At 52.3% G+C, this 21153-nt stretch overlaps 8 protein-coding genes across 8 annotated transcripts; 4 read left to right on the plus strand and 4 right to left on the minus strand.

The window, feature by feature from the left end:
- Positions 1–5047: 5047 nt before the first annotated feature.
- On the plus strand, positions 5048–6216 carry MAA_01899 (F-box domain-containing protein; the record flags this gene model as incomplete). The annotated part of the gene is made up of 2 exons (XM_007819897.2): positions 5048–5515; positions 5707–6216. The coding sequence occupies 2 exons, from the start codon at positions 5048–5050 to the stop codon at positions 6214–6216; spliced, it is 978 nt and encodes a 325-aa protein (XP_007818088.2).
- Positions 6217–6864: 648 nt separating this feature from the next.
- Positions 6865–8079, minus strand: MAA_01898 (transcription factor Zn, C2H2; the record flags this gene model as incomplete). The annotated part of the gene is made up of 1 exon (XM_007819896.1): positions 6865–8079. The coding sequence occupies one exon, from the start codon at positions 8077–8079 to the stop codon at positions 6865–6867; it is 1215 nt and encodes a 404-aa protein (XP_007818087.1).
- Positions 8080–8634: 555 nt separating this feature from the next.
- MAA_01897 (Mediator complex, subunit Med7) lies at positions 8635–9441 on the plus strand (the record flags this gene model as incomplete). Its single annotated transcript, XM_007819895.1, has 2 exons — positions 8635–8880; positions 8938–9441. 2 exons carry the CDS (start codon positions 8635–8637, stop codon positions 9439–9441), a joined length of 750 nt encoding a protein of 249 aa, XP_007818086.1.
- A 752-nt stretch (positions 9442–10193) lies between these two features.
- Positions 10194–12791, minus strand: MAA_01896 (uncharacterized protein; the record flags this gene model as incomplete). The annotated part of the gene is made up of 2 exons (XM_007819894.1): positions 10194–12086; positions 12150–12791. 2 exons carry the CDS (start codon positions 12789–12791, stop codon positions 10194–10196), a joined length of 2535 nt encoding a protein of 844 aa, XP_007818085.1.
- A 1534-nt stretch (positions 12792–14325) lies between these two features.
- MAA_01895 (uncharacterized protein) lies at positions 14326–15268 on the plus strand (the record flags this gene model as incomplete). The annotated part of the gene is made up of 4 exons (XM_007819893.1): positions 14326–14349; positions 14419–14603; positions 14665–15083; positions 15141–15268. 4 exons carry the CDS (start codon positions 14326–14328, stop codon positions 15266–15268), a joined length of 756 nt encoding a protein of 251 aa, XP_007818084.1.
- A 279-nt stretch (positions 15269–15547) lies between these two features.
- Positions 15548–16651, minus strand: MAA_10720 (peptidase family T4 protein; the record flags this gene model as incomplete). Its single annotated transcript, XM_011412438.1, has 3 exons — positions 15548–16248; positions 16311–16404; positions 16595–16651. 3 exons carry the CDS (start codon positions 16649–16651, stop codon positions 15548–15550), a joined length of 852 nt encoding a protein of 283 aa, XP_011410740.1.
- A 562-nt stretch (positions 16652–17213) lies between these two features.
- On the plus strand, positions 17214–18950 carry MAA_01894 (WW/Rsp5/WWP; the record flags this gene model as incomplete). The annotated part of the gene is made up of 1 exon (XM_007819892.1): positions 17214–18950. One exon carries the CDS (start codon positions 17214–17216, stop codon positions 18948–18950), a length of 1737 nt encoding a protein of 578 aa, XP_007818083.1.
- A 287-nt stretch (positions 18951–19237) lies between these two features.
- Positions 19238–20997, minus strand: MAA_01893 (NUDIX hydrolase domain protein; the record flags this gene model as incomplete). Its single annotated transcript, XM_007819891.1, has 3 exons — positions 19238–20600; positions 20692–20842; positions 20904–20997. The coding sequence occupies 3 exons, from the start codon at positions 20995–20997 to the stop codon at positions 19238–19240; spliced, it is 1608 nt and encodes a 535-aa protein (XP_007818082.1).
- Positions 20998–21153: the final 156 nt, after the last annotated feature.

A 21153-nucleotide genomic window follows, 5' to 3' on the forward strand; every position in this document is an offset into this window, starting at 1 on the left:
TGGTCCAGGCAGGCTGCGAGCTGTGAGTGCTTGACCAGAGCCGCGCCAAGTAGATGGCGTCAACCGGCAAGCAGCGACACATGATGCACAATCAAGTGATGAATGCAAGTCTCTGGGGCTGCAATGGCGGCCAACAAGGACGTCTCCGCGACACCAGGACGGTGGTGGAGAGGGTGAAGGTTGAACGTCTGGGCTGAGCCGGCTGGCTTGGGCGTCCTGGCAGGCCGATTGCTATTCGAGACTAAGTGGTTCTCGCAAGGGCCGTTTCATGTAACAACAAAAGCTGGTCCCGCCGGCCCGTCCCGTTTGATCGAGATTCTAGGTAAGGATCAACGGGCCCTGGCTAAATTAGCTGTCTGGTCGTCTTGGTCTCGTCGCGGTCTTGATAGTTGGCAGGAGACGACGATGTGAAGCTCTGCCCACGTATCACGGCCATGGGCCCAAGGCGAACAGGCGTGTGGTGCTCGGTAGGTATGCATGTACTCTGGATAGAATTGCGGAATGCCGTTGGCGTGTTTTGGGGTTGCACAAGACTTGATTAACCGACTGCCCAGCTGTAATGAAGCCCATGTCCGCAACGACCGAAACCACCCACACCAACGCCAACGCCAACGCCATCTCAACACCAGCAGCCGTCGACCCTTGACCCCGGACCAAAAGACGCCACATCGCTCATCGGGTCGTGGCTGGTTGCATACCCGCCTCAGCCTGCCCCAGGCTCGCCATACGTCGTTGGCCCTTCATGCCGAGTCCATTCCCACACCTCACCTCCGGCACACCCTCCCTACCAACCTTGCCTGCTTGCCTGCCTGCCAACCTACCACACCTTGGGCTGACAACGGCATCAACCACTGTGGATCTATGCATCAGATCTTGAGGCTTAAAGATTCGCCAGAAGTCAAGGGCCTCTGGACAGGACGGACCGAGTATCAAAACACGAGACGCAGTGTACCGAGGCGGCAACCATTGACCACGGCACACATATGCCTGCCCATTCATCCAACGACGCAAGGCAAAAAAAAACACTCTCCCAGCCTGCATCGGCCAATCGGAAGCTTTACGTACGAGACTCAAATGCCGCCATTGGATAACATATATTGCAGTTGACGTGCAGCCGGAATACACGCAGTAGCCAGTGAGACATGCCGAAGATTTGGATTTACTCCAATCAGAATATCGACTACGGATGCTGAGTTCCATCCAACAGCCCCCGATGTCATCTGGTTTTTTTTTTCCAAGACTCCTCGGCGCAATACAACAAAATGCTTGGAATCAATGACTGGCGATTGCCCATGTTATCCGTTTACAAAGTCGGTCCATTCAACCGAGCTCGGCGCTCGCCACTCGGTTTTATAATTCAAATCAACTTGGTCCCGTCCCGGAACCGTCCCGGCTATACTTATGTCTGGGACTGCCCGTCTCGTCTCCAGCAATACCTGGAATACAGTAAACAAGTCTCGATAGTACTAAGGGGGAGTTCCGAATTTTACGATGCAGATGATGTCCTTACAGCGAGTGGCTTCTACAGCCACATTTTTGAACCGGAATGAAGGTAACAATACTACTACGTACTCATTGCTATTCCCACGGCATCTTTGCGACCAATTCGGCGAGCCTGTCGGTCACCTTCGGAAACAACAATAATATGGCTGGCAAGCATACACACAGCGCTCAGATGTCCTGCCTCGTGCAACGTTGATCCTAGACATTGTGTCTAGCAGGTAGCACCACTACTTAACGGCATCACAAGATGAAAAGGCGGGGAAGTAAGGCGTGCGCTAGGGAATATTGAACCAGAACCAGAACCAAAAGCAGCACGGTGCTTCAATTTCCAAATGCAGCCTGCTGTAGGAAGTTTTTAACATCCTTGTAACAAGAACACGGCCATGATCACTAGTCTAGAAATTTCTAAGGCTTGTTATTGTTAGCCTTGTCTCAGTATATCAATATGATGCGTCCGGGCATCTTTGGGTGGTTTAGGCAAGCTTGGCAGGCATACCGTCATTCAGCAATATTACCCGGCACGCGCATCGAGGAAACCCTGCAGATGAGGAACAAGGCTAGACATGTCTAGACACAAGGCATGACTGTTTCTATGTATGTTACAGGTATGGAGAAGAGGCGCCAACTCCCCACAAGCTGCAACAGTGATGCATAGCCGGAAAGGGTGCTGTGTCTAACCCTCCTAAGTTGTGGAGCATGAACTTGGCTTGGCTGAGGAGGAGGAGGAGGAGGAGGAGCAGCGTCCTCTGCCTGCAAAAATGGCCCTGCCTGCCTACGTTGATGTCCACAGGGTAAGATATGCGCCGTATTGGTACAGGCTGTGAACCCCGGTGCTGTGCATATAACGCTGTGGAGATGACCTATGGGTGTAGAATGAAACAAAGGCGCTACATACATATGGCATATCAGGTGTGTGTATTGTGTCCCATATTGAGTCATGATTGCCAACTTCAAAACAAGTTTTGACTTTTTGGTCGCCCAAGTAGCGGATGAACATGGCCAGAAAGTAGAAGGCAACCACGTCAAGTCCTTAACAGTTGGTCGCAGCCCCTACGAAATGCAATTTTGGCCGCATGAAGGGACTGAGATTGGGCTGAGCCTCAACGCATCTTTCCGGCTCAACTTCAGGCACGTATGCGGGGAGTTTGTCGTGACACGGCGGTCACTGGATTGGCCGCAGTAGTTGCTGCATGTTTGCCAGGTTCGAGGTGCAGTGTAGTTGGTATCAGGCGAAATATGACACTGGAGCTCGATGAAAACAGGAAGAAGAAGGGCAAGTTAATCAAGCGTGAGACCCTTTGGGCCCAGGCAGAAGATGAAGGTCGTCTGGACGAACAGATGGCAAACGGGAGCAAGACTACGGAGAAGTTCTCAAGGCTTGCAGCCGTCTAGGAAATGCCAAAGCTGGCCACAGTCTCAAGATGCAGTAACATAGACTGCTTAGGACTTATGCAGTTCACGGAAGCTCTAGAAATTCAAAACCAGAAACACACGGGCGGAGCTTGACAAATCGGATCCAAATGCCGCTCTAGGGTAGGTTATTGGTAAGAGGACCTCACGGCCATTGTATCGAAGATGAGTTAACGCGATGAGAATGTCAACAAGAGGCAATATTCTGTCTGCTTCAAGCCTCACATGGATGAAAAAAAATCCCTTCCATCATCTCCCTCTTTATTTTTCAGCGGCTGAGATAGCAATGGGTTTGATAGACACTGGCTGTGGGGACGAGCTGATGGTGATGGTGTGATTATCACCGCTTTATGAAGGCAGCCACCATGGAAGGCATGTGCCGGGAACAGTTGCAGTACCCATTATGGTGACAAGCCCAGTCCCAGTCTATCCGGTATGGCATTTGTTGAACAAGTTCCGTTGTGCTTGCAACTTGCAGTGATAAACCATAGGCTAATGGCATTGGCAGGCAAACACGAGGCTTGAATGCCTCGTTCCCATAATCACAGACCTGCCACTACACTTAAACGAAGAATTATAAAAAATATGATAGATAGGGCTCTCGGCACGGAGACGCGCCTGACAACGGTCTTGTAGCTGCATACGGAATAAGCCCGTGTTAGGAGTTCTCGTAGCTGACTGGGCTGTGAAGCCTTGACTGTGGTGCGTATTACTTGACATGTGCGAGGGCTAGGTTAGGCAACAGCACGCACCAACATATCAACGAGCTGCCGCCTGAATCTACGTATCAACAACACCGGGTTGAAGCAAAGATGCTCGGCACCAAGAATTCACATTATGAGAAGTGACACAGCATCCATATTGAACCAGACACTTTGACACAAGAAGCTTGCTTGCGTGCACTCGCTCCGCCTGCGCCTCAGCCCGAGGACCCAGCCTTAGCATCAGCCTCAATCACAACAACAACATCATCGCGGCGCGTACCTGGCCCACCTCACCTCGATCGAGGGACAGGGGCGCTTGGCTGGAGTTGTTGCGATAATCTCCTGTGCAAAACAGCGTATAACTTCTCGAGGCGAGGAGCACTCCGTGTGACCACCAAACGCCGAGCAGCACCGGGTACATAAGTACACATACACTGTCTGGTACTTCCCGCTTGCGCCAGGCGCTTCAACGTCAAGACTCAAGAGGGGCAAGAGCCAGCCCATCACGCCTTCTGTTTCAAAACTCGGCCATCTATCGCGACCAGTCGACCTCGACCTGACCTAACCCCAGACCCAACCTGCAACTGCAACTGCAACTGCAACTACTCTCCAGTCTACTCCGTCACAATTGGCGCCCGCCCGCATTTCAACCAGGAGTGTTGCGTCTCGAAGCGCCGCCATAGATCGTCAACATCCATCACGGCCGGATTAGTTTGTTTCCGCAGTGAGAGCTAGCCTCATCTGCCCCCTTGGCTGCATCGACGCTCGCCTGACGTGGCCGGCCGACCGATTCACAGCCAGCGAGCCGGGGAACCTGGACAGACCCGGCACCAGCTGCCAGACAAAGCTATGTGATGACATGGGAATGAACAACTTGCTGGTCACCATCTGGTCTCGTTCCTACCTCGTCGCATCATACCGAGTACGGAACAGTCCGTGGCGATAGAAAACATCCTGGTTTCCCCTTTGGATCCCTCGGCCCCCGACCTGCTCAAGGAGCCCTTCACGAGACCTTGGGCGTCCAAGTCTTGCCAACTTCCCCCGTTTTGGCCTCGCCGCCTTTTCATCCTGGGTTATCCTGGTACTCCTCTGTCCTCTATCCACGCGTTTTGGCTAGGTGACTGAAGCAATTGAGGCAAGACCAGATTTGTGACCTGCGTCTTCGGGCAGATCCCCCACTCTGACAATACCTTGGGACACCAAACACTCACCAGTTTTGACGCAGCCGTGTGCCAGCTGTCGCCACGTCCCGTGGTTGGGATCGAAACAATCTGTCCTACCCTTGGTTCTATCAGGATACCTTGAGAGCTTGCGTACCTGACGTCAGGACCGTCCTTATAGGGAAGAGACCACCGAGTACTTTTATCCATCATCCGGTCCTTCGGCCTCTTACACGCACAGTCCGCCTTTCGGTTCCTCTTCCTGGCAGCATGCATCCACTAAACCCCGCTGTTGATGACGGCCAGCTCATCCATGACATGCGGTTTAACCTAGCCTCGTTACCGCATTCTCCAGCCTCGCTATTACCCGAGGGTGTCTGGCTAGAAGATGTACCAGGCACTCCACTTTGTGCTTCGAGTGATGAGGTGGCAAGCCATTCAACGCTGGACGCTACTGGTGCCCAACCTCATCGGCCTCCTTATGTTGATTCGTGTTCGAGACCAGAAGCCGAGACGGACAATGGCTGTGTCGTATGCCCCGTTGACCGTACCAACGAAACTGATGACCATGTCGACAATGAGGACCAGACTGATGGCTGTCACCGCAATACCCCTGACCGATCTAGCATGGTAACTACGTTGTTGCGGAGCTCGGCTCCTCTCGAGCGCCTTCCCAACGAAGTCCTACTTCATATCCTGGGGTTCTTGGATGTTAGTGATTTGCTGGCAACATCTAGGGTAAGTTGATTGTTGCCTCCATTTGCAGAAAAAAGTGCTTCGTGATGTATATCCGTTTTCTTACTATTCTTCTACAACTTCTCTTTTGACAGTGTCCGGGCAGATCAGTTTAGAATTGTATCTAGAAGTGATCGTGTTTCTATTTCCGCTACCGACGTTCCTCGCTCTGACTAATTAACGTGTAATTATAGACTAGCCATCTCCTTAGAAGTTTGTCCTTGACTCCTATTCTTCATCACTACCGGCTTCGACGCACTCGCCAAGTCTTGCCCCCATTACTTTCATCTCCTACTCGACCCACGGTGGCGGAACTCATTTCTCGTTCCATCTTTCTGACGCATACCTCCGTTGTATCTCGCCGTTTGGCCTGGTCACTCGTTTCTATTCGCCTGTCCAGAAGACTCGCGGCTCGTCCGTCTGCCGAGGCTCTTGTTCAGCGATGTGTGCTCCCAAAGGAGTGCGTGCCTGGTATGTCGTCGGTTCTTATTGCGCCAGCATTGGTGGCGAAAAGGAAGGCGGTAGAAAAGGAAAAAGTCAAGGACGAGCTCCGACGTTGGATTGCAGCAAAATGGAAGGGCGAAGTAAGAGAACGAGAGGAAGAGCTGAGACGATGGCATGAGAGTAGAGGAGTTGGCCGTGTTTGGAAATTGACCAAATTCTGGGAACGTGTAAGCCGGGGAGACCATCGCCCACTTTGTTGAGAATCTTATGGCTCCGGCTAATCGGGATCTTCTTTTTCGGACTATTGAGGACATGTTGCAAATGCTTGGCGTTTTAGTGAAGGATATGAGTGCTTTTGTATAACGACTGTACGAAACCTGAGATTTTATCTTATTCACATAGCAAGCGGGATCTTGCACTTTGCTTGCTGTCTGCTAGATAGTATTCTATTCCAGATGACGGAACATGGCTTGATAAATTTATCGAAAAAATATTCAGAAGTTCCTCTAACTGTCGTTTCCATTGCACAAAACAAAGAACTATCTATGTCTTGATATGTGGCTAAGTATCATTGGCAGGAGGACGTGTATCTAGGACGTATTTTGATAACCCTGTAGCCAATGTCTGCTACACCAACATCAGAGCAGTTGAATCAACACATCATCAATCCATGGGGTATCACAAAGAATCTGAGTCGGGAGACGAAACTTCTGCCAGAAACAAGCCATTGATCTCGACTGCCTAGTTTTTCGGTAGAACATGTCACTCGCCCAGCCGATGCCGATTCCAAACCAAACTCCTGTCCAATTGTACAAGTATGAAATATGCAGAGCCCCTAATGTACAGTGGCTAGCCGGTCCTCGTAATGCCAGCCAAGTCCTCAACCAGAATACAAACCTGCATGCGCCTCATGTGCGGAACCGGAACCCATCCCAGTCATCCTCCTCTTCATCATCATCATCGTCGTCGTCGTCGCCATCCTCTTCATCCACAGAAACTCTTTCCTCAGCACCGTTTTGTTCTACTGCCGCCGCAGCCAAGGATGCCTCCTCGACAGGAGGAGCAGTTCCTAGACTTTGGCTCTCTCTTCTCTTCTTCAAAATCTGGTTCCTTCTCTCCTTGAGACTCTTGACTCGGGCTTCGAGTTCCTTCATCTCTGCGAATTCATCTTCCAGCGCGCGGGTGGCCTCTTCCCTCTCGTCCTCAATGTCCACGTCTGCTTGAGCCTTGCGGTCTGCGTCTGCGGCCTCTTTGGCGGCTACCTCCTCCGTTGTCATGGCCGGCGCGGAGATGACTGCCCCTTGGTCGTAGGGCGCCTCCGCCGCGGCGATGTCCGCCTCGAAGGCGGCCCATTCCGACTCATCGACTTGCTGGGCCGCTGAGCTCGTCTTGTCTGCTGCGGAGGCTGCTGCTGACGCTGCGGTAGGTGCTGGACCCGTGACGTTGGCGGCCGAGGCATTGCGATGCAACGGCGTCACGGGACCCGTCTGAGACTGGAGGGCAAAGTATCCCCCTGATGCGGAGGCCGAAGACGCCGAGCCACCTTCTCTATGAGCGGGTGTTGCCGGCCGCGACGGAATCTGGAGTTCAACGCCCTGCGAGGGCGTGGTGGAGAGTCTGCGGATCAGGCTGGGCGGCGTTTTTGTGCTCTCTTTGCTGTTGTTGCTACCGGCGCTGTATACTTGGTCTGGCGTACTGGTGCTTCCGCTCTTGGCTGCGTGTTCCTGAGCAGCGGCGGCGGCGGCAGCAGGGGTGCCGTTGAAAGCTATGCCCGTGAGAGGCGCGATATCAGGCTTGCTACGCTTGGCAGGGACGGCGTCTTCCATTTCCCTGTCCTGCTCCTGCTCGTCGACGGGCTCAAGTTTCCGCTTGTGAATGGGGACGGCATCATTTGGGGTTGGCTCCGGCATTGGACTTGTTGAGGTTGTCTGGGTGACCTTTTTCTGTTGTACTCTGTGCTTGTGGCCCTGGCTGAGCAGATGGCCGTCCCATAATGATTCGGCCTTGACTTGTTCTCTGCAGAGGGTACATAACAGCTTTCCGGCGGCTGAGTAGGCAGCATGAGGGTGATCTATTCTCCGCGAGGCCTTTTGCTGGCGCAGGAGAGACCTTGCGTCGGCCATGGCGGCGGCGAGATGTGTCGTGTGATGGGTTTGACGATGGAGTAGGTTAGGGATGGAGGTTGCATGTGGGGAGGGGGAGCTGCGGCAATGCAGTAATGTGGTGATGCAGAGTCTTTTTGCAGCTGGGCGCCGCGTTCAATTGGCCATTGCGGGCAATGTGCATGCGAGGAATTGCAGTGGAAAGGCGCAGCCAGCGGTGTGAGACGTCAAGTGATGGTGAAAGGTTGTCAGACGACGATGATTGACGAGTCTGGTTTGAGGCACCAGACCAGACCTCAGGATTCAGCTGCTTCAACATGAATGTTGCATGGGCGCCTGGAACCAGACGGCTTTGGCGCCCGCCAGCTGCAACTGGAGCTGTCAAGCTTTGGCTCTTTAGCGGTCGAAACGTCCACTAAACTATATTGACCTAATGTAATAAGCGACATTGACTGAATGTCTGGTTGTTTACCCCGGCCTTTACCCGGCGCAACATGTAACGGCAACCTGGAAGGCTGTACCTCAACTCCAATTCGACCATGGCGAGATATTCCACCTCGCAAGACACACTCAGCAATGGCCGAACAGGAACCGCACTCGCTCGCGTCCACATTTCCTAACCCGCCTCCCTTCTGGAAAGACTTCACACCGGACAGAGTAGCGCGGATCGACGAGCTACGGAGCGCATTTGCCGGAGGCGCCAGCGACCATGCCTCCTCGTCCGTTGTCCGCATCCCCGGCTTGCCAGAAGAATTGACGAACCTACAACCGCCCCCAGAGCCATCGGACGGGCGATGGCGAGTCTTTGGCGACCAGTACATGGTATGGTAGATGCCACCTCCTCATGCTCCTCCTGGCACTAACTGGTTCTCCATGTAGCTGGACGATAAACTGCCCACCCTCGAAGAACAAGGCATCACCAACCTGCCCACCACAGGCCTCTCCGACTCCAAGGACGCAAAGCACTACGACCGCGCATTCGAACTCAAGAAGCTCGTCAAGTCTCTGCTCCTCAACTTCCTCGAGCTCGCCGGCACGCTGTCGCGAAACCCCGCTCACGCAGAAGGCAAGATTCAGGATCTGCGGACGCTGTTTATCAATATCCACCACATCCTCAACGAGTACAGGCCCCATCAGGCGCGAGAGTCGGCCATCGCCATGATGCAGGACCACTTGGACAAGACGCGCAGCGAGACCGACGCCATAAGAATGCAGGTCGAGAAGGCAAAGAGCGTCCTGGAGGGCCTGGGGAAACTTGGCCAGGGAGACGTGGAGCTTGCTGGGGAAGAGGGTGCCGGCGAGGCGGGGGATGAGACGGAAAACATGAGGATTAGGAGGGAGATGGACTTGTGGGCCGCTGCGGATGCCGAGTTTGCACTGTGAGGGTTTGCTTTTTTTTTTGCGTGAAATTCTGGTTGAGCATCAGCATGGCGTTTCGGGGTAACCATGATGCCGCGGCATCTTTTTTGCATTGACGGCCCGGGAGGTGTATTTTCTTTAGAACAACATAGTCCCCGTTGAAACCATTTCAACCATTGTTCGTACTTTGTCACCTCGAGGGTTCACAAGGTTTCTCCTGGAGGCGCTGTAGATATTGCGCGGTTCCTCAATACCTGCGTCCCTGGCTGTTGTTACGCAGGCATACGCATTGACAAAAGTTGGGTTGAGTTGAGTCGTTGCACCTTTTTCCAAACTTGATAGATCTGCAATGACATGTATTTTTTTTTTTTTTTGGAGATCAAAGTACAGTCCTCACATTGCACTGGGCCACAATTCTCTTCGGCAGCCAGTGAGTGAAGCACCATAGTGAATGTGATGATGGCCCATCGCAACGAAAAACATGACTTGATACAATAATCAGCGTAGCATTAACATCTTAGTCATCTTATATCGGACCCTACAATATCTTGCCGGCTGTTGATGTGTTCCAAACTTTTTTCTCCGCCATACTCCTTAACACCTCCCGTGATACCCTGACACCCATCCCGCTGTTCCCATGAGATAACAATATCGCAGAAAACCCCTCATGATATGTACATGGTGTATAGCCGGGTGAATTACATTGCCAATTCGATGATGTAAAAGTCCGTCAGACCCGGTAAACTGAATTTCCTATGCATTAACTTGCCCATGGCCTATTGCGACCCGCCTACTGCATTCCCTTGTGTTCGTTTCTCGGAGCCTTCCTTCTCCAGAAGAGCGCCTAGGTACTGGAGATCCTGTCGTGCTCGTGGGTCCTTTTCATAGATTGACCTTATCACTTCCCACTCAAGTCGAGACATCTGGAACGCTTGAGGCAATAAGAATTGTACCGTGGGTACACTAATCAAGTCACCCAACACCTGCGCTGCAATCGCCTGTCCTGCCTGCTGAGCTTGGTACTTTTGGGCCTCTGTCAGTTGATCACCTGCCGGGGGGGAGTGACTAGGTGGAGGAACTGCAGTCTGCGGAGGCGGTCGTTGCATATGCGGCGGCTGTGGGATAGGGACTGGTGTAGTCGACTGAGGAGGCCCTCCGTGGTGCTGCTGGCCAAATGAGCCCTGCGGTGTCGCTGGGGAGAAAGCCGGCCCAGACGTCGAGCTGCTTCTTTGCCCACCAGGTGCAGGCGTAGGAGACGCGGTGACGCTGGGAGGCTGAGGCGTAGCAACGGGGGTGAGCTCGTCCTTGTTGGTTTGCTTCAGCTGATCTGGTTCGTTGCGATACACGAATACGGCCAGAAGCATGGGCTCCGTTCTTGTCTTGGGGATGTAATTATCGACCAGGTTTAGCATAAACTCGGGGTGACCATCGTCGCCGGCAGGCACAGGCACAAGGTACGTATCCCTGACATTTCCTGCGACCTTGTTTCCAACGACTCCGTATCGACCTTTACTAATGAAGTAGTCGACTAACGCCCTGAAATCTGGCTGGGATTCCGCTGATGTCGGGGTGATGCTAACAACAACTATGTCGGTGAGATTACTGTATCGAAGACTGCACAGGTACTCAATGGCGCTCTGTTGTGTAATGCGTCCGGCAACCGTCATTCGCCTGGGAATGAGTTTTGACCAGGGCCCGAAAGAGGCGAAATTGGCGCCTCCGACGTGCTTGGCCATGGCTTGAAAGTCCGCAATGGAGCTCATGGCAAGTGATCCCTTCCATATAACATCAGGGTCTTGCGATTCTTCAGTTGGAGAATAAGGCGGGGACTCCGTCTCATCTTGCAGCATTCGATCAACATCGGGATCAAATCCAGGGCCGCTGGTATTGAGAACTGGCGCAGACGGTCGACGGTTTTGTGATAGTGTCGGCGATTTGACCGTTGAAAACACCTTGTTAATGTCAAAATTGGATTGCGAAGGTGAGTGTTGTGCTTCAGGCTGAGATGGCGATCTCGCTTTCAATTCGCCATGGTCTCCCCCAGTCGGCTCTCGTTTGACAAGCGGTGGATGCTGGCTGACGCCTTTCCGAGGACCGCCAGCCATGGGCAAAGGGGCCTCGTTAAGGGCGGTTTCGTCCTCAACTACCTCCTCCCCCTTGTGAGTTCTTCGAACACGCGGGCCAGTCTCTTGTGTGTATAAGATGGATTGCTTCTCCGCCTTCGCTCTCATCTCAGCAGTTTGCTTTTGTAGTTCGGCCGACGCGAGCTGTTCTGAAGTCATGACAGCAAGGGTCGCGGGCGAGTGTATGCCATGCAACAGGCCTTGCATCACTTCCGGGTTATTCTTGAGGTTGAAGGTCAGAGACTTAATCTGATGGTTGTACTCTTTCTGACCCTTGGATGCTGGGTGCGTATCATAGACAGCGCGCTCAATTTGTAAGGCATATTCCTCAGACATGCTGTCTTCTGTCTTGCCGTCGGGAACCTTGAGTTCCCCATCCTTTGCAATGATAGCCAGAACATGAGCAATGGATTTCTTCAGAGCCTTGGCAGGGCCTGAACGTGATGTAGCCAATTCAGATATCGCCGAAGCCAGATCATCAGGTTTGGTGTATTTGGCGGCCGCAGGAACTACATCACGCTCTGATACTCGACGTTGTTTAGCTGCCTATTAGACATTAGCTTGCGTTCATAGTGCGCCACATGCAAGTGGATGTAAAGCATATCTTACCTTGCCATCTGTGTCCTGCGACTCCTCTCGAATTTTTCGCTTTCCCTGCTTTGAAGCGGGCTCTTTTCTATCCTTTGATGCGGGCTCAGGTGCAGGCGAGGCCTTTGCCTTGGCTTTGCCGTCCTTTTCGAGCTCATCCTTCGAATCGCTGCTTCGTTTGCCCTTGCCTCTGCGCCCTCCCTTCTTCTTCTTTCTCTCAGCCTCTTCTTCTTCGTGTGCCTTGCGTCGAGCCTCCCATGGCTTTTCTCCCCTGGCTATGCCTGCCAGGAGCTCTTTATGGTCTTCGGGCCGACACTGTTCGCACCAGTAGTTGTCGGGGATTTCGTCCTCAAAAGAGCTTACACCGACACAGACATTGTGCTGCCAGGCATAGCATGTCTCGCAGGAGATCCAGGCCTCCCCTGAATCTTCATCTTGTTCGGTTGCTCCGCAAACACACCGAATAACCTCCTCAGGTTCCTGGGATTGATCCTTCTCTTGCGCCTTCTTGGTCTTCTTGGTCTGTCGTCGTTTCGGCGCCACTGCAGGGTCGAGCTCGTCAAATGATTTCGTGTGTTGACCTTTGGTTGCTCTGACCGAGCGCCTAGGTTCTGCCTCTCCTATAGACTTGGTGTTAGTTGCTTTGTCTGATGCCTGTCGCATTCCGTCCTTGAGTTGCACATAATGCGCAAGCGCCTCAGGCGTGCGTTCTGGACCCAGTAGAGTGAAGTTGGTTTGAGCTTACCAGACATCGCGTCTTATGTGGCAGGGAGTGGTATCTTGTGGCCGCAAGTGGGAGCGACGCGCGTGATAAGGGTCTTGGTGTTCGGTTGCTGTTTCCGGTGACTTCGCGATCTACTTTTGCAGGCGAGGAGTGTTCAAAAGCTGTCTAGCCCTCTCAAACAGGCATTTGAAATTTACGACGCTGACAGGGCTAGAGTCACGACTATAACAAGGAAAAATTTGCCGAGAACAAATCCAACCACAGCAAGCAACCCTTCTATCTCCGAAAGAAATACTCCCAAACGGCACACAGTGTTATGCGCGATGTTTATTTTCCGACTTTAATGCGGACCTTAACGTGAAGGCGACTCAGTCTTGTTGCGCACCTAGGAGCTGTCGCGACCAAAAAGTGGGAAATGGCGGGATGAAAAAAAAAGGAGCGGAGGAGTGGGCGATGCAAAAGGCCGTTGGGCGGTGGGCAATTAAAGCTCGCGCCGCGTCAGCGAAGAACACCGTGCTGCACTTGCGCAAACCGTTGCAAGGAGCAGAATATCTGGAATATGAGTAGTCAAATGGATGGGATCGTAAAAACCCGCGCACAGGTTGATAGAAAGGCTTCAGCCGATCCTGGCTGACACCGACGTACAATGTTGATGTGGATGGAAGAGGCAAGATCTCGAAGCAGTTCGTTGTGGCGGAAGGCGTAGTCGAGATAAATTCGAGGACCTTCGCTGGCAAGTGGTGTCGCCTGCTTGCTTGGCTAATCGTCCACCCAACCAGCTCCCATTACTCCGTACGAGCTCCCATTACCCATGCTCACGTGCAGACCACGCCCCATTCACGCATCACACTTCGTGCAGGTTTTAGCATTTTAAGTTCAGCGCTGCCTCCCCCTTCAATTGTGTGAAACTAGAAAGTTCAAAAAACCGCACTCGTAAAACTTGTTAAGCTATAAAGACGGTCAAACATGACGCACACTGCTTCTTTATTTCTAGTATGCTGGCTGCATTGGGCGTCTCATATCAGCTCAATAGGCCAACATGAGGGCTATTCTCTATCCAAGACTATTCGATAGAGATATCCTGTGGAGATGGCGAGTGGAGCCTGGGCTTTCAAGCAAAGCAGGCGGCGCAGGTAACTTGGCCGTATCGGTAGAATTTCGGCAAGTTTAAGTCATTCGAGTCAACGTACGTTAGTCAGCAACGCAATGCAACTGCAGCCTGAGGTATCAGTCACTCCCCATGTGAGGCTGGATGGAGCTTACCTACGCGGCTAGCTTGTGCCTGGAGCTCTCGCGACAGCAAGTGACGCCTGTGGTGAAGCATCTCAAACCCACCTGCAGACATCATCAATTCATTGCTTTGCTCTCCTCCGCCAATCATCGAGACATAATAACTTGAAACCCCTAGAAGAGAGCGACTCGCATCTTAGGTTCTTTACCGCTTGACCTGACAAACCGGTCGTCTCCGCAGCCATGTCTCGCCGTTACGATTCCCGAGTACGTCGAAATGTCCTTTTGGATACCAGTAGTTCCTCAAGCTCAATAACTAACCCGCGACGCCTGTAGACAACAATCTTCTCACCAGAAGGCCGTCTCTACCAGGTAGAGTATGCTCTGGAGGCCATCTCACACGCCGGCACTGCCATTGGCATTCTCGCCAAGGATGGTATTGTCCTCGCGGCAGAGCGTAAAGTCACTTCCAAGTTGTTGGAACAGGACACATCAGCGGAGAAGCTGTATGTTCTGAACGAGTAGGTTTCAGCTTTAATGCATTATCATATCTGCTCAGCTACGTTGTCTAATAGCCCTTAGCAATATGATTTGCGCAGTTGCTGGCATGACCGCCGACGCCAACATTCTCATCAACTACGCTCGCCAAGCCGCCCAGCGATACCTCCTCACCTACAACGAAGACATTCCTTGCGAGCAGCTCGTTCGCCGCCTCTGCGATTTGAAACAGGGATACACCCAGCACGGCGGTCTCCGACCCTTTGGTGTTTCGTTCATCTATGCTGGTTGGGACCCTCGAAGGCAATTCCAACTGTACCTTAGTAACCCATCCGGCAACTACGGTGGCTGGAAGGCAACCAGCGCCGGCGCCAACAATGCCAGTGCCCAGAGTTTGTTGAAGCAAGACTACAAGGAGGATTGCACACTGAAAGAAGCCTGTGCCATGGCTGTCAAGGTGTTGAGCAAGACGATGGATTCTACCAAGCTAAGCAGCGAGAAGAGTGAGTGCGGACGTCAAACAGTTTTACAATGATTTGCTTTACTAACCAGCTATGTAGTTGAGTTCGCCACAGTAGGACAGACGGAAGATGGCAAGATTTATCACAGGTTGTGGAATGCGGATGAGATTACAGCACTTTTGAAGGAGCATGATTTGGCCAAGAGCGAAGATGCTGAGGAGAAATAGGCAGTCCAAGACAAAGGATAGACGGGATTGATTTAGAAGCGGGCCGCCCTGTGGTGGCCCTTGTAATAATACAATGAATGAACTGAACGATATGAAGCCCAAGCGCAAGTCGTAGTTCTTTTGCCGGGCGGCATACTCTGTGAGACTTGACATGCCAACGTATTCCGGATTTCTATATGCAACGCTATTTCCTCGTACAAATCTATGTGTATACTTTCACCCATGCTGCCTAGAACATCGTACATGCAACCACAACTTGCTCATTTCAGCATGCTGGTATCAGCCTCTTGACGGTCGTTGTGGTTGAAGCTCATATTCGTCATCCATAGCAGGGCCACCTTCCTCCTCATCACGAACCCTCTGCCATGCTGCAGACTGCAAATCCGCGCCCGGTCGAGGATACGGCTCATGGCACCTGGCGATCGACAATCTCGGCCAATGACGTCTATAACTCCAATATGCTACACTCATCCCCAGCACTGACCCAACACAGACGTCATATACGTCATGTCTGTAGTCTTCACAGCGCGAAATGGCAATCAGTGTCGCCGCAACCAGGGGTGACAGGCAAATCAATGCTCTACCTAGATCCCTCCCTCCGATTGGGTGATGGAAAATGTGTAATTGTCCGGCAAGGAACAGGCTCAAGAAGCCTAATCCTGCAAAGGAGAACGATGAGTGACCAGATGGGAACGATCGCCATCCATCCTGTAACTTGTGTGATTCTCCGGCGGTGCATACCTCGATAGTGACTAAGACATTCTCTTTAGTTCCAGGGGACGGGTGGCATCGATCCAGGAGGTCAGGACGAGGTCGACCCACGGCGTTCTTGACCACGTCGGTGAGAAATAGTGTGAGAACTATGGATATGAAAAAGGAGAGGTAGGTGACTTCATGCTTTACGATGGGCGACCTGGCGGTGAGGTTGTAGAGGATGAGGACGCCTAGGGGAATGAAGAAGGCATATATGAACAGCCAGGCTGGGCTCAGTTAGCTGGTGGTGCTCATCGGGCCTCCAGTTTCGAGAACATGATTGACGTACGGACAGATACCCTCTCATGTACAGCATGAGGATATGCGATATGAAGGTCATTGATGAAAAACATTCGGTGAAATGGCGTGACAAACAATGCGAGCTTTGGCAAGTTAGCGACGAGTACAACAGAAAGGAGGTCGGGTAATGAGTCCAACAGCAAGCCATCCCGCTATCAATATCACGAGTCCAACATACTCCGGAGCGTGCGTAGTCTAGAGAATCATTAGAAATGAAGTTGCATGGCTGCAGTTGAGACTGTTGGTCTCGATCGGGTTGAAGGGAGAGCTTACTTGCCAAGCTCGACCGAGGAACGCCACGGGTCCGCTGGATACCCTGCGAGGGGCCATGGCGATGAACAAGAGAATTAAATTGCCCAGTCCAAGTTAAAGATACTTGATGGAGGCCATGGGAATTGTTTGCTACGAAGCAAGAGGCTTCGGCGCTGTTCAAGTAGGTTGATGCTGCGAACACGACGTCGAAACAACCAAAACAGGGATGATGGCAAGAATTAATGGGGCTTGAGGTTCCGGCCTGCTAGGATCAGACTCCATTGGCGAAATCGTTGTCAAGTCGCACTGCCGTAACAGAGCTGTTGAGGAGAACGGGGAATATCTTTGTTGTGCTCAGACACTGACGATGCAGTTCACAATTTCACGCCCAAAAGCTAATTTCGAAAACTCACCAATTGTTATATCTGCCTACCTGCCTAATAGGTACCTAAATGCAATTGTGCTTCGGATGGACCTTCCAAGGTCGAGGTCAACGGTTATTTTAAGTACCCAGGTACTTCGGATGGATGCTCCACTATCGCCCAAGCTCCAGCTCAGTGGCTGACTCGGCATTGACGTTGACATCCAAAGATTTGATCTCGAAAGTATTTACCGAATTGTCTTCAAAACCTCTGCAACGATGGCGAGCGCTGGCGGGCTCAAATCGACATACAAGCCATCAGCTGCTGCTGCGGCAGCGTCGGCCCCATTACCGCCTGGGTGGACAGAACATACCGCGCCAACAGGACACAAATACTACTACAATGCATCAACAAAGGAATCAACTTACCAGCGACCTGGCGTGCCGCCACCCTCTGCAGTGCCGGCGCAAGACGCATACTCGCCGTACGCGAATCTCCCGTCGCTTGCCGATCCACGGGTGGCAAATGCATATCTTGCGCAACTCAATCCCCAGAACCAGCCCCGAGCTCGAGGCGCTCACAGCGGTCGAGGTGGTAGTAGGGGAGGGTTCGAAGGCAGGCCGAAGCCACAACCCGTTGATAAACCGAGGAAGGCAGAGAAGATTCCAGGATGTGAACCGTGGCTTCTTGTGTACACAAAGTATTCCAGACGGTTTGCTTATAATCCAGTGAAAAATGCGAGTTACTGGCGCATCCCAGAGAAGCTTATGGAGGGTATCCTTGAGTTAGATAAGGCACGAATACGGGGCAAAGCTACTGGCGCAGCAGAGGATGCCAAAATTGAAAAAGATGGGGAGAATCAAACAGGGGATATGGCCGAGAAGCAGCATGACTACGACAGCGACGAATATGAAGAGATCGAGGTACAAGTGACTGACGATGAGGGTGGTGATTCCCTTGACACTGAGCACCCGTCTAAACGACGGCGGACAAATAAAGGCGAATCTGAAGAAGAAGTGGTAGAAGAGGAGGAGGAGGAGGAGGAGGAAGAAGAAGAAGAAGCAGACGGCCCTGTCGAATTTACTGAGGCAGACATTGCCGCGCAACTCCAAGCCATGGGAGAGGAATACGGTCTCGAACCAGGCGACTACGACGACGGCAATATGGAAAGCTGGCCTGAGGGCACAGAGGGCGTTGAATTTTCGGAAGAAGACGCCAAGCTTCTCTTTAAGGATCTGCTCAACGACTTCAACATTAACCCCTACAGCCCATGGGATAAACTCATCGAAGAAGGAAAAATTATGAATGACCCACGGTACACAGCCCTCACTACAACGCGAGCGCGCAAAGAATGCTGGGACGAATGGATGCGCGAGAAGATTGCCGAACTCAAAGAACAGCGAGCCAAGCAGGAGAAGAAGGACCCCAAGATCGGATACATGGCTTTCCTGCAAGAAAAGGCCACGCCAAAGTTGTACTGGCCCGAATTCAAGAGAAAATATAAAAGGGAGGAAGCGATGAAGGATATGAAACTGTCTGACAAAGATCGCGAAAAGGCATACCGCGAACATATAAGTCGATTGAAGATGCCACAAGCAAAGCTAAAGTCTGATCTCACCGCGCTACTGAGAGCTCAACCCATCCACTTGTTAAATAACAAGTCCTCGCCGACGAGTTTGCCTACTCCTGTACTTATTGATCTGCGGTACATTTCATTGGATCCCAAGATTCGCGACCCTCTTGTGGAAGCGTATCTTCAGACGCTGCCGCCGCCGCCGGAAGATGTTGCTGCTTCCGAGGAAGATGAGGAAAGGAAGAAGAAGGCGAGGGAGGCGCGAGGCAAGCGTGAAAAGGCGCTGGAGGAGAGAAATCGAGTTGTGGAAGAGCAGAAGAAGCGGAGGGAGAGGGATCTCATAGCTAGCAAGGCGCGATTGAGAGATGAGGAGAGAGAGTTGGAGATTGCGATGAGGGTAGGTAAACGGGGCTTACAGAGTCAGTTGCAGGATGAGGCATAAATGCTTATACCGGGATCCGAAAAGAAAAAAACAGACCTGAAGTGTCTTGCCGTAGAATGCACGCTACTTGTCAAAAGTTTATGCTCACTTCTGATGGTAGGGTCTTTTGGCTGGGGAAACATGGCAACCTGGATGCCTACAACCAACAACAACAACATATTACATTTGATACCGCCTGTTGGTTGCCCGGCTTTGCCAATCTCGTGTCAGAATCTGTAATGAACGTCATGACAGGACACTCACGGTATATTCGCGCACATACCGCAGTTCTTGCAAAACCACCGCCATCACAACCCGTCAAAGACGTCCTTCGCCCTCCGTTCAATATCCGCCGCCCACCTCATGACATCCTCCGTCCCCGAAATCCCTTCGTCCGTAACATATACATCCACCAACCCATTATTAACCCACTCAAAATACACGTTTCTCACCTTCACATCTCCCCCTGGCTCTTGCCCTCTCACCACTCCCACACTATCCCAACCCCGAGTCACCTCACCAGCATCATTGTCCTCATGCCCTGGCGCTTCAAACGGCAGCACCTTTTCCTTCTCGCTCACAACCACAATCTTTACATTGTTCGAAACGTGCCTCGCCGCTAGAACAGCCGGCAACGAACCCGTCTTATTGCTCACATTGCCGTGTCTGTCAATCAGGTCCGCTCCGAGGAGGAGTAGATCCACGTCCTGGGAGGCTATGCCCGCCGCGGCATCCGTCATGACCGTGATATCGACACGCGATGAGAAATTGTGCTCAGCAGCAAAGGAGGAAAGCTTGTAAGCGAGTTTGGCACCTTCGCAGAGCGGGCGGGATTCCAAGATGCGTAGATCGAGTCTGTGGCCAACGCTGGCGAGCGCATGCGTGAGGCAGCTCGCTATCGTCGAACTGGACGACAGCGTGAGAATGCGAACGGGCCCGTCAGCAGGGCGCTGCTGCAGAAACGCGGCGAAGGCGTTTGCGATCCTGCTCGCCGACGCCTCCCTCTGCCTGGCAAGCTCGTCCAAGGAAACGACGATATCGTCGACCACGTCTGCCGACAGGCCCTCGCTGGCCTTTTCGCGAACCACATCCAGGCCGGCCAGCACGACGCTCAAAATCGGCGCCCCCATGCTCTCCCTTCCGTTCTTCCACAAGTGCCAGCCTGCCCGTCGTGCGTTCGCCCACCAGACCTCCTTGTCGGAAATGTCCGACTTCTTCAACACGTCGGCGAAGGCGCCCAGTGCAATTCCCGCTAGCTGTCGCGCGCCGCTCTCATGATCGCCCTTCAACTTTGCCAGGCCGACGTCCAAGACTGGTGCCGCGGCGCCGAGGTCGAATTCGAGCCACACCCTTCGCAGGCTCTCTAGCAACTTGGGGACGCCGTCGACTTTTTGATCGTCGGCGACGTCCGCCGGATCAAACCATGCGTAATCGTCGTGCTCCCAATCAATTGTAATCTTGGAAGGATCACAGGCAAGAATGAATCCAAAGGGGTTGATGGTCCATTCGCGTTGGATGGATTCGTCGACAAAGGAATACGGTTTTCCTTGGCGGAAGAGTGTGAGTGAGCATGGAGTGAGGGTCGTTTCTTCTTGAATTTCTCGCCACGCTGTTGCGAGAGGATTTGCATCGAAGGATTCAATGGAGCCGGATACCGGTGCATATTTGTGTCTACTTTTGTGTTAGTCAGTCCATCGAAGTAGGGGAGAGGGAGGATTGTTCTCGGGCGTTGTGAAAGAAGGGCTAGATGATAGCGACGAACTGGTAGGTGCGGACTTTGTCGCTTCGTTTGAAAAGAGCGACTTTTGGTCTGGTATTTGTGGTGTCGTCTTTGGGGAATTGGAAGATAAAGCTGACTGCCACGGAACGCTTCTTGAGCTGAGACATGGTCGATGATGATGTAGTGAGACGGTCTGATGGAGTTTAGTTTTTGTGGGAGGCGTGAAGTATGCTCCCGAAATCTTATGAACAAACCAATGACGAGGCCTCGTGTAGGAGTACTCTTAATACCCTGATCGTCCTGTTGGCCAGAGTGAGTGCATCGTGCAATGAGAGAGGCATGGAGCATGACGCTCGCATGGCGTGAGCTTAATAAATACGGGAACTTGATTATAATTGGTGGAGACCTCACACAGCTGTCACTGACGGCACGACAAGTGAGTTTGCAATATTCTAATAAATACAATATGAACTAAGGCGTTTATAAAATTCAAGATATCAAATT

Source organism: Metarhizium robertsii, assembly GCF_000187425.2.
Source record: "Metarhizium robertsii ARSEF 23 chromosome Unknown MAA_Scf_1, whole genome shotgun sequence".
Taxonomy (NCBI): domain Eukaryota; kingdom Fungi; phylum Ascomycota; class Sordariomycetes; order Hypocreales; family Clavicipitaceae; genus Metarhizium; species Metarhizium robertsii.